We start from the raw sequence: 11,961 nt of genomic DNA, 5'->3' as shown, positions 1-11,961 counted from the left end.
TATCACTGTGATTGTTTTAACAAAGAGCTGAATGGCCAATAGTTAGCCAGGAAGAGGGCTCAGTGGAAAAAAAAAAAATAGGACTCACTGCTAGACACAGAGGAAGCAGGACATGCAGGAGAGATAAAAGCCACAAGCCGTGGAACTGCATGTAGATTAACAAAAATGGGTTAATTTAAGTTATAAGAGCTAGTTAGAAACAATCCTAAGCCAAGGCTAAGCTTTCATACTTAATAAGTCTCTGTGTCATGATTTGGTGGCTGGTGGTTCAAAAAAACCATGCGACCACCTGATATGGGTGCTGAGAACCAGACTTGCATCCTTGGCAGGAACACAGCAACAATCTTTTGTTTTGGGTTTTGAAAGATGGTTTCTCTGTGTATCCCTGGCTGTCGTGGAACTCGCTCTGTAGACCAGGCTGGCCTGGAAATCACAGAGATCCACCTGCCTCTGCCTCCTGAGTGCTGGGATTAAAGGCATGTGCCACCACTGCCTGGCATCTGCAACCAATCTTTAATGCTGAGCTGTTTCTCCAACCCTCAAGTGCTAGGATTACAGGCGTGCTCCACCAGTCCCAATACTAAGTAGGATTCTGGTAAGGTCATTAAACTAGCCCACTGTGTTAGAAACATGAACTTGTGTCTTCCCACAGTGTTAGGATTTATTTGGCTGATGAGATGACTCAGAGGGAAAAGGCACCTGCCACACCAAGACTGACATATTACATGTCACACGGTTTATAAATATATACAGACTTTGTCTTCAGTGCTGTAGAGGTGGGTCATCGTTTGAGAGAACTGATAATCTGTAACTCCAGTGCCAGGGTTCCAACACCTTCTGGTCTCTGAGGGTATCAAGCATGGATGTAGTGCACAAACATGCATGTGGGCAAAACTCATACACACAAAATAATTATAAAATTTAAAAGATCCTGTCTTCAATTATATAAGCAACTCAGTGAGACCATGTTTACAATTAAAGTTTTCAAACTTTATAACCTCTCACCCAATCTTTGTTGTCTGTAGCACTTCTTGCTAATATGCTATATCATTCTTTTTTTAAGATGTATTTATTTATTGTGTGTACAGTGTTCTGCCTGAATGTATGCCTGTATGTCAGAAGAGCACCAGCTCTCATTACAGATTGTTGTGAGCCACCATGTGGTTGCTGGGAACTGAACTCAGTACCTCTGGAAGAGCAGTCAGAGCTGTTAACTTCTGAGCCACCTCCCAGCCCCTATATCATTCACTTCTTTTTATTAATATCTTCACACTTCCCTCTCCCAAGCTTTTTCAAAGATTTTTCTTCTCCTCCTTCTTTTTCTCCACCCCCTCCTTCTTTTCTTCTTCTCTTTCTCCTTCTTCTTTGGGGAGGATGGGTGGCAATTATATTTGAGACAGGGTTTCTCTATATATTGCTGGATATCCCTGAACTCGCTCTGTAGATCAGGTTGGCCTCGAACTCAGAGATCTGTCTGCCTCCCAAGTGGCTGTTTTTGTTTTGTTAGAGAGAGGGTTTTCTTTGTGTTGCCCTGGCTGTCCTGTTTTGTAGATGACAGGTTCTGTAACATTTACTATTTAATAAGAGTGAAATTCTTCTTCACCTATCCAATTATGGGCCTCCGCATAAATGGTATACAGGTTAAGACCAAATTACTCTTACTAAAAACAAAAACTGTTCTTTCGCCGGGCGGTGGTGGCGCACGCCTTTAATCCCAGCACTTGGGAGGCAGAGGCAGGCGGATCTCTGTGAGTTCGAGACCAGCCTGGTCTACAGAGCTAGTTCCAGGACAGGCTCCAAAGCTACAGAGAAACCCTGTCTCAAAAAACCAAAAAAAAACAAACAAACAAACAAAAACAAAAAACAAAAAACAAACTGTTCTTTCTTTCACAAGCAATTTTCTAAGGTTTTGACCTGTATGCATCATTTTCTGAACTACAACCTGTCCATTCATTCTGGAACAAAACCAGTTCCAATGTTAGTATTGCAGGGAGGTCAGAGTGGAGTCTGGAAAACACACAGCAAAAATCTGGCCACTTCCCCAGACTCACTATTAAATTAGCCGGCTCTAGGCTAGGTGAAGAGGCCTTGCTCGGGTCAGATCATAAAGTACCTCTCAATAGATCAATAGAGACTTGATCTGCTTGACGTAGGGAAAACAGCGCCTCAATTTCCTTATCATTAATAACCTTTTCACCCAAGTTTTCAGCAGTTCTTTTTTTTTCTTTTTTTTTTTTTTTGGTTTTTTCGAGACAAGGTTTCTCTGTGGTTTTGGTTCCTGTCCTGGAACTAGCTCTTGTAGACGAGGCTGGTCTCGAACTCACAGAGATCCGCCTGCCTCTGCCTCCCAAGTGCTGGGATTAAAGGAGTGCGCCACCACCGCCCGGCAAATTTTCAGTTCTTATCTACCAAAGCATGCAAGTTATTGGCAGTGTCCATAACAATTACTAGCTGTTAGGATGAAGACTCGTGGTTCTTTCCTTTACATCCAGTTCAATTTAATGAAAAGCAGGCAGCGCCTCCGGAGCTGCACTCTGGGCATGCGCAACAACCATAACTTGCCATGCCCTTTCTAATGAAATCTCTTGTGGAGGGAAAGAGGGAAGGTACAGTCGTTCCTGTCCCAGCGGTGTCAGCAGATATTTAAAATCACTATAAAGTCGGCGGCATCGCAAATTCAAGAGGCCGCCTTCCGGACCCGGGTCTAGTACGCCGACGTAGTCCCACCCCGCTCTGCGCCAGAAGCGGAGCGCAACCACCCGCCGGCGGCAAGGGGAGGGGCCGACCGCCCTGCCGGCTTCTCATTGGTCCGGAGTCACGGAGCGGCAAGCGTCTTCCCCTTCCGGTCCCTGGGTGGCGGAGGCCCGGAAGCTGCCGCCTGCGCTCATTGGCTGAGGCGAGCTGTCAGTCATCTCGCGTCCGGCGGCGGGCGCGGCGCGGCAGTGCGCGGCCTGTAAAGCAGTCGCGAAGCCTGCTGCAGAGAGAAGATGGCGGTCGCGGTGAGAACTTTGCAGGAGCAGCTAGAAAAGGCCAAAGAGAGCCTCAAGAACGTGGACGAGAATATCCGCAAGCTCACCGGCCGGGACCCAAACGATGTGAGGTGAGGGTCGGACGGGACGTGCGAGGTCGGCGAGGCACTCCTCGGGTCGGGGCGAACCGGGGCGGCAGGGCAGCCGGCCGGTTGTGGGCCGGCCGGGGTCATGAGGCCTCTTTCCCGGGCAGCGGCCGAGCATGCTTCTCGGCTAAGTGGGGGAGACGCCATCTCTGCGCCCTAGGGCGCTGAGCGCCGGTGCTGACCGAGGGAGAGCGAGCCTGGCTGCGCGGCATGGCTTCCGCACCCGTGGGAAGGCCGAGCCCACGGCTTCCCGCCCTTGGCGCTGCAGGCCCGGAACCGCAGTACAAAGCCCCTTTCCACCCCGGCGGCCCCCAGCCCCGGCCAAACCCGAGACCCCCGGGGGACGCGAGTGGCCGCCTCTTCCAGTTCTGGCCTAGGTGTCCCTCTCTTTGGGCGGGCAGATAGGAGCTAATCCAATCGAGCCTTATTAATGTGTTACGGCCTCGAGATAAATGTATTTTCCGAAATACTGGTCTTGGGGAGATAAGGAAGAGGAATATAATTTCCTGTTTCAGAGAAGTGGATCCGAAACTCAGTTTTCCTTAGGGCGTACCATGCCTGTGGAAGTATATGATGCCCTTGCATATGTTTAAAAAGGGCTTGTGCACTGATTATAAATCTCTTACAGGCCCATCCAAGCCAGATTGCTGGCCCTTTCTGGTCCTGGTGGAGGTAGAGGACGCGGTAGCTTATTGCTAAGGTAAGATCTTTCGTGTATGTTAAATAATGATAAATTTATAAACTTAATTATGAGGAGCTGGGGTGGTGGCGCATACCTTTGATTCCAGCACTCAGGAGGCAGAGGCAGATGAATCTCTTGAGTTTGAGGCCAGCCTGGTCTAAAATTGAGTTCCACGACACCCAGGAGTGTTATACATTGAAACCCTGTCTTGGGGAGAAAAAAAAAAAGTCAGATTGAACCAAATATATGACAGATGTAATGACCTGCTAGGTTTTTAATAAATGTAATGGGAAAGTAGAGGTTAAAGTATTAATGAGAGCCTGGCGGTGGTGGCGCACCCCTTTAATCCTAGCAGTCAGGAGGCAGAGGCAGGTGGATCGAGGCCAGCCTGGTCTACAAGAGCTAGTTCCAGGACAGCTAGGGCTGTTACATAGAGAAACCCTGTCTTACCCCCCAAAAAGTATTAATAAGAACAGGTTCTTTTTTTTTTTTTTTTTTTTTTTTGGTTTTTCGAGACAGGGTTTCTCTGTGGTTTTGGAGCCTGTCCTGGAACTAGCTCTGTAGACCAGGCTGGTCTCTAACTCACAAAGATCCGCCTGCCTCTGCCTCCCAAGTGCTGGGATTAAAGGCGTGCGCCACCACCGCCCGGCAAGAACAGGTTCTTAAAACCTTTATTGTGTTTTTAAATACCGTCAATGCTTTTTGACTTCTGAGAATTTAATTGGTGATACAGTGTTGATCTGTAGAAGGGGAGAAGGCAACATTTTCCTGTGAATGCTCACTTAAGTGTACTACATTTGGAAAGGTTTTTATTTTTCTTTGAAGTCAATTAAGTTCTCTCACCAACTAGAAATATCAATTTAACTTATGTTTCTCAAGCTTTCTGTTGAATGTTTTTCATTGCAGGCGTGGATTCTCAGATAGTGGAGGAGGACCCCCAGCCAAACAGAGAGACCTGGAAGGGGCAGTCAGTAGGTATGTTTCCAGAAGATTTGTGAAGCATCAGTACCTGCCTTGTTTTCTGGGACACGACGGATATTCCTGCATTTGTATTAAGATTTAGCAGCCTATCACTTCTCCCTGGAGTCCCTTGGTGTTTGATCTGTGCTAGCCAGTGTCTTAGAAAAGTCAGTGAGATTGGAAGATGTAACTAACACTCTCTGTTTTGTTCATTTTGAAATCATTGTGAGAAATGTTGGTACCATAAGAGAGCAGAATTTGGTTTGAGCATTTTGCTTCTATTTTTTCACTGACAAAAAAGTAAAAGAGGTGTAAACTGATGAAATGTGGCTTTTGGAGATGAGTTCCAGAAAACTCCTTTGCCTTTGGTTACGTGTGCACTTGATTGCTCCGTGATCACTTAGATTATTTTTCCTGTGATAGGCTGGGTGGGGAGCGGCGAACAAGAAGAGAATCACGCCAGGAGAGCGACCCAGAAGATGATGATGTTAAAAAGGTATTGAAATTAAATACTAGAGGATGAACATGATTCTTAGTGCACTTTGAGAAGCATGTTCCCATGTGCAGCAAACCACAAAGACTTCCTTTTCTCTTGTAGCCAGCACTGCAGTCTTCCGTTGTAGCTACCTCCAAAGAGCGCACACGTAGAGACCTTATCCAGGACCAAAACATGGATGAAAAGGGAAAGCAAAGGTATCTGCAGGACATGTCAGATAGTAGAGTACTTTAAAAAATTACATTTTGTTAAATGCCTATAGGATTTCTTAAAAAACGGCAGATTTTGTGTATATTCTGCAGATGTTGATTTTTCTTTTGCTATTTTTTTAGGAACCGACGAATATTTGGCTTGTTGATGGGCACTCTTCAAAAATTTAAACAAGAATCTACCGTTGCGACTGAAAGGGTATTGGTGCAATTTTGTTTTTTCTCATTTACTCATTGCCAAATGGGGACTAATGTTCCTTAAAAGAGCTTAAAAATTCTCATTGCTTTTGTGCTGAGGGCTTTTTTTTTTTTTGGTTTTTCGAGACAGGGTTTCTCTGTGGTTTTGGAGCCTGTCCTGGAACTAGCTCTTGTAGACCAGGCTGGCCTCGAACTCACAGAGATCTGCCTGCCTCTGCCTCCCGAGTGCTGGGATTAAAGGCGTGCGCCACCACCGCCCGGCCCTGTGCTGAGGGCTTTTGCTCTGAGGCCCTGGCTCAGCTGGTATTGTCTGTCTGTCTGTCTGTCTGTCTGTCTGTCTGTCTCTCTCTCTCTCTCTCTCTCTCTCTCTCTCTCTGCCTTTGAGTTTCTGAGATGGGAGCTTCGCTGTGTAGCTCTGTGTTGAAACTTACTATGTAGACTAGGCTAGCCTCAGATCTGCCTCCTGAATGCCGGGATTAAAGGTGTGAGCCACCATTCCTGGCTTTCTAATAGGATTTTGCCTTTATTTTATGTGTATGGGTGCTGCCTTTATATATATCTGTGCAGTCAAGAAGAGGTTGTTGGGGCTGGAGGGCATAGAGCTGTGAGCTGCCTTGTGGGTGCTTAGAATCAAGTGCAGGTCCTCTGGTGTGGGTTGTTTTTTTTTTTAACCTCAGCCGTTTTAACCAATCAAAGAAAATATTTTTATTTTTTTATTTTTTGAGACAAAAATAGGTCGTCCAGGCTGATCTTAATTCTTAAGATATTCTGTTATTTTATTATATATATATATATATATATATATTTTTTTTTTTTTTTTGGTTTTTCGGGACAGGGTTTCTCTGTGGCTTTGGAGCCTGTCCTGGAACTAGCTCTGTAGACCAGGCTGGTCTCGAACTCACAGAGATCCACCTGCCTCTGCCTCCCGAGTGCTGGGATTAAAGGCGTGCGCCACCATCGCCCGGCTTACTCTGTTATTTTATTGTGTATATGTATGTGGTCACATATATTCCATGTTGTCTTGTGGAGATAACAGGAAAATTTACATGTAGGCCCAAAGGATTGACATCCAGTAGTTAGCAAACACCTTCATTCGCTAGTCCATCTTGCCTGACCCTGGTCTTGAACTCTGATTTCACCTATGTCAGTGATGTGCTGGAACACTTTATCAGCTTTAAAGCTCCTATTCATAGTAGAAGCTTGTCTCAAAAATTCTGTCCTGGGGAGACTTGGTAGAGTCTTTGCCCAGGATAATTAAGGCCCTAGGTTCAGTTCCCAGTACAACCCTGGCTCTCCTACCATCACCAGTAAAAAGGCGGCGGGGGGGGAGGGGGGACGGAAGACGACTTTCTTTATAGAACACGGGAATACAAGATAAAATCTAAGGAAACACTAGAACCTTCAAATTTTGTTTTATTTTGCCGGGCGGTGGTGGCGCACGCCTTTAATCCCAGCACTTGGGAGGCAGAGGCAGGCGGATCTCTGTGAGTTTGAGACCAACCTGGTCTACAAGAGCTAGTTCCAGGACAGGCTCCAAAAACACCACAGAGAAACCCTGTCTTGAAAAACAAAAAAAAAAAAAATGATTTTATTTTTCAACTGAATTTTTTTTTTAAATGTTCTTTGTATAGTCATAAAGAGCCTGAACATGTAAATATTGAGAGCATAGGATCTGGCCTAAGCTCTAACAGCCTCATCATGTTGGGTTTTTTTTTTTTTTTTAAGAAATTTTTTTTTAAAGATTTATTTATTATGTATACAACATTCTGCCTCCATGTATGCCCGCACGCCAGAGGAGGGTGCTAGATCTCATTACAGATGGTTGTGAGCCACCATGTGGTTGCTGGGAATTGAACTCAGGACCTCTGGAAGAGCAGCCAGTGCTCTTAAACATTGAGCTATCTCTCCAGCCAAGAAAAAAGAATTTTTATTATTTATTTAACTTTATTTTATGTGAATTGGTGTGAAGGTGTCAGATCCTCTGGAACTTTTTACAGACAGTTGTGAGCTGCTATATGGGTGCTGGGACTTGAACCTGGGGTCCTCTCGAAGAGCAGTCAGTGCTCTTAACCACCAAACCATCTCTCCAGCCCCCTCATTGTGGGGTCTTAGTACTTACTTAGGTATCACTTTTGGGGGGTGCTTAATTACATTTATTTATGTGGTAGGGACGTGTATTGAGTGAGGTCAGAGAGCAGCTTTTAGGAGTTGATTATCTCCCTCCAAGATGTGGGTTTGGAGATGGAACTCAGGTTATCAGGCTTTGATGGCATTCACCTTTACCTCTTGAGCCATCTTACTGGCTCTAGGTCTCAAATTTTTCTTCAAATAAGGAGTTTGGGGTTTTGCAATTAATTCAAGTATTTGGTTTTGATTTTGTCATTTTGAAATAGGGTCTCATGTAATCCAGACTGGCTTGGAACTACCTATGTAACTAAGAATGACCTTAGTTATTGGTCTTCCTGCTTCCCACATCCACATGATGGAATTACAGGCATTAAATAACCAGGACCGGCTCAAGGGTTGTAATTGAGTCTTATTGCACACTCCAAGGCAATCCTTACCACTCTAGAAGCAAAAGGCTGCCCTCTGCAGTTTCATTTGGCCTTTATACATTTTTATTTCGGTACATTTAGTGGAACTGATGTTACTGCTTCTGTGGGAAAACTAACAGGGAGAGGGAGGCGTAGATGCCACCACAGGCCTGTGGGGGTAACAGTGCATACCCCCACCATGTGCTCTGGGAGTGGAACTCAGTTGCCCAGGTCTGGGCAACAAGTGCCTTTATCCACTGAGCCATCCTGCAGACAAACGTTAAGTAATATCAAAGAAACTTTTATCATACAGTGGGGTGGCTAATCTTCTGTGACTAGTGACTTTCAAATTTAGATACTTATGGGAAAGGGCCTTAGTCACGATTTCTTGAAATTGTCCATTGCAATCATTCCCAAATACTAAGTTCAAATTACTAGTATCTGGAAGTGTGGTGCAGATAAAAGTGTGCAAATAAATTTATTTAGTAAAATTGTAAGTTTTAGGTAATCAAAACGTGTTTTTATTGTAATTGAACTAAAACCTTGATTATCTTATATACTAAGTTGGGCTGTTTATTTTTAGCAAAAGAGACGCCAAGAAATTGAACAAAAACTTGAAGTTCAGGCTGAAGAAGAGAGAAAACAAGTGGAAAATGAGAGGCGAGAACTATTTGAGGAGAGACGTGCCAAACAGACAGAACTGAGGCTTCTGGAGCAGAAGGTTGAGCTTGCGCAGCTGGTGAGCCGTGTTTTATAAGTCCTAAATTAGATGATCCTTCATGTTTACAGACAGCTGACCATTTTACATTTTCTTTAGCAAGAAGAATGGAATGAGCATAATGCCAAGATAATTAAGTACATAAGAACTAAGACAAAGCCCCATTTGTTCTATATTCCTGGAAGAATGTGTCCAGCTACCCAAAAACTAATAGAAGAGTCACAGAGAAAAATGAATGGTAAGTATATGAAGTCCACTACAGTTTTCTTAATGTTAAAATCATACATTCACATATGCCTGTTTCTTAGAAATGATTTAATAGTTCAGTTTTGGGTTGTTTTTATGTTATTCTGAAATTGATAGTGGGATTAGATAGGGTTTAGGAGTATTTTCTGCATAATTGAGTTTAACTTCGAACTCATTTTGTACATCGTGATTATATATAAGATTTTGTAAGATTACTTTGCTTTATAATCTTAGTAGGCACTGAAGAATGCTAAAGAAATGAGACAATTCAGCAGTGGTTATGCATGCCTTTAATCCTAGCACTTCGGAGGCAGAGGCAGGCAGATCTCAGTTTGAGGCCAGCCTGGTCTACAGAGTGAGTTCCAAGGCAAAGAAGTCTGTTACACAGAGAAGCCCCCCTCCCCCCCCCAAAAAAAGGCAAAATAAACATAAATTCACATCAGATATTCATGTGAAGGGCTAGACACTGCTAGGCTGGTAATTGGGCATTTTGTTGTACCTGAGACCAGGAACATTAACTATATTGGTGGTTCTGCTTTAAGAGGTTTTGATTTTCATCTAGCATGAAGTTCAGCAGCAAAGATGTCCCTGTTTGTCCTCAGGTAGATGTCCAGGTTTACAAGAGTGTAATTTCTTGGTCTGTAGGTGTCCTGTCAATATTTGATTTTAATATGTGAGCTTGTAATACATTTACAGTAATCAGTATTGTCATTTCTTCAGAACATTCAGGGACTCAAGGTTAGTTCAGCTATGGAGTGCTTGTCTAGCTTGCGTCATAATAAAATCCCTAAATTCAGTTCCCAGCACTGCCCCCCCCCCAAAAAAAAGCCACCTAAAATTATAAAAAGATGATTAGGTGACGGTGATAATTTGTGACATGGTATAAAATTATTATTTTAAGTTTCTTAACCACTATAAGTTGTACATAAGTAATTTTTATTGTTTAGCTTTATTTGAAGGTAGACGCATCGAATTTGCAGAACAAATAAATAAAATGGAGGCTAGGCCTAGAAGACAATCAATGAAGGAAAAAGAGCATCAGGTGGTGCGTAATGAAGAACAGAAGGCGGAACAAGAAGAGGGTAAGGTGGCTCAGCGAGAGGAAGAGTTGGAGGAGACAGGTAATCAGCACAATGATGTAGAAATGGAGGAGGCAGGAGAGGACGAGGAGAAGGAAGCAGGTGCAGTTCATAGTGATGCAGAGAAAGAACAGGAGGAGGAGGAGCAAAAGCAGGAAATGGAGGCTAAGATGGAGGAGGAGACTGAGGTAAGAGAAGGTGAGAAGCAGCAGGATAGTCAGCCAGAAGAAGGTATGGATGTGTTAGAGATGGTTGAAAGTGTCAAAAATGTAATTGCTGAGCAGGAAGTGATGGGAAGTAATCAAGTCGAAAGTATAGAGCCTTCAGAAAATGAAACTAGCAAAGAATTGGAGCCAGAGATGGAATTTGATGTTGAGCCAGATAAAGAATGTAAATCTCTTTCTCCTGGAAAAGAGAATATTAATTCTGTGGAAGTGGAAAAGGAGTCTGAGGAAAAAGAAGATAAAGAGCCTGAGCCCCAACCTGAGCCCATGGCTCAGCCTCAGCCCCCGCCTCAGCCCTTTCCCCAGAGCCAGCCCCATTCTCAGCCCCAACCCGCACTCCAGTCCCAGCCTCTCTCTCAGCCTGAGACTTTGCCATTAACAGTTTTGCAGCCTCCGCTTCAGGTGCTTCAGGAGCAAGGGAATCTCCTACCTGAGCGGAAGGATTTTCCTATAGAGTCTATAAAACTCCCTGAGGTGCCTCTAGAGCCAGTCTTGACAGTACATTCAGAAAACAAAAATAAAAACAAAACTAGGAGCAGGAGCAGAGGTCGGGCACGAAATAAGACAAGCAAGAGTAGAAGCCGGAGCAGCAGCAGCAGCAGCTCCAGCAGCAGCTCCACCAGTAGCAGCAGTGGCAGCAGTTCCAGCAGTGGCAGTAGCAGTAGTCGAAGCAGCTCGAGCAGCAGCTCCAGCACCAGTGGGAGCAGCAGCAGAGACAGCAGCAGCAGCACTAGCAGTAGCAGTGAGAGTAGAAGTCGTAGTAGGGGCCGAGGACATAACCGGGATAGGAAGCACAGGAGGAGCATGGACCGGAAGCGAAGGGACATTTCAGGACTAGAGAGAAGTCACAAGTCTTCCAAAGGAGGTGGTAGAGATACGAAAGGGTCAAAGGACAAGAATTCCCGATCTGACAGAAAAAGGTCTATCTCAGAGAGTAGTCGATCAGGCAAAAGATCTTCAAGAAGTGAAAGAGACCGAAAATCAGACAGGAAAGACAAAAGGCGTTAACGGAAGAAGCCAGGCTTTCTTAGCCTATTTGCAGCAGAAGATTTGATGAGTGAAAAGGATTACCTTGTAAGGAGGATGCTGCCTTAAGAATTGCATGTTGTAAAAATTCTTTTTGGAAAATACAGACTGTTTGTTTACCAGACATTCTTGTACTTTTTGCATAATTTTGTAAGAGTTATTTATCAAAATTATGTGAGGTTCTAAAATATGTAAAAATAATAATAATAAAAAAGATTACCATCCCTTGTCATCTTTTTTAAATGCCCCATTACTCCTCAGTCAGAATCTGTATATTTTAATAGGTAAATCTTTAACTCGTTCCTTTATGTTCTGTACCATACATTGCTTTTGTAGAAATAAATGTGCATCTTCCATTACTTTTGAGATGTCCTTGTTAACACTTGTATAATAAATATCTTTATATCATTTTCAGTTTTTGTCACAAGATACTAAACATGATTAGAATGTTTTTGAAAGTTTCATCACTTGGAT

General features: G+C 43.9%; 1 protein-coding gene across 1 annotated transcript; it reads left to right on the top strand.

The window, feature by feature from the left end:
- The first annotated feature begins 2,932 nt into the window (after positions 1–2,932).
- On the top strand, positions 2,933–11,846 carry Pnn (pinin, desmosome associated protein). The gene is made up of 9 exons (XM_057783242.1): positions 2,933–3,100; positions 3,744–3,815; positions 4,704–4,772; positions 5,181–5,253; positions 5,356–5,450; positions 5,586–5,661; positions 8,778–8,933; positions 9,012–9,150; positions 10,106–11,846. Exons 1-9 carry the CDS (start codon positions 2,988–2,990, stop codon positions 11,467–11,469), a joined length of 2,157 nt encoding a protein of 718 aa, XP_057639225.1. The 5' UTR covers positions 2,933–2,987; the 3' UTR covers positions 11,470–11,846.
- Positions 11,847–11,961: the final 115 nt, after the last annotated feature.

This window comes from Chionomys nivalis, chromosome 10 (genome assembly GCF_950005125.1).
Source record: "Chionomys nivalis chromosome 10, mChiNiv1.1, whole genome shotgun sequence".
NCBI classification, from domain to species: Eukaryota; Metazoa; Chordata; class Mammalia; order Rodentia; family Cricetidae; genus Chionomys; species Chionomys nivalis.
The sequence above is the reverse complement of the archived record's forward strand: the minus strand, read 5'-3'. Positions and strand labels throughout refer to the sequence as shown.

Bases quoted from the DNA above. Each gene is read 5' to 3' on its own strand.
- Pnn (XM_057783242.1), top strand. From the start codon at position 2,988: ATGGCGGTCGCGGTGAGAACTTTGCAGGAGCAGCTAGAAAAGGCCAAA. The intron at 3,101-3,743 runs GTGAGGGTCGGA...AATCTCTTACAG, and splicing joins CGGGACCCAAACGATGTGAG to GCCCATCCAAGCCAGATTGC. The intron at 4,773-5,180 runs GTATGTTTCCAG...TTCCTGTGATAG, and splicing joins CTGGAAGGGGCAGTCAGTAG to GCTGGGTGGGGAGCGGCGAA.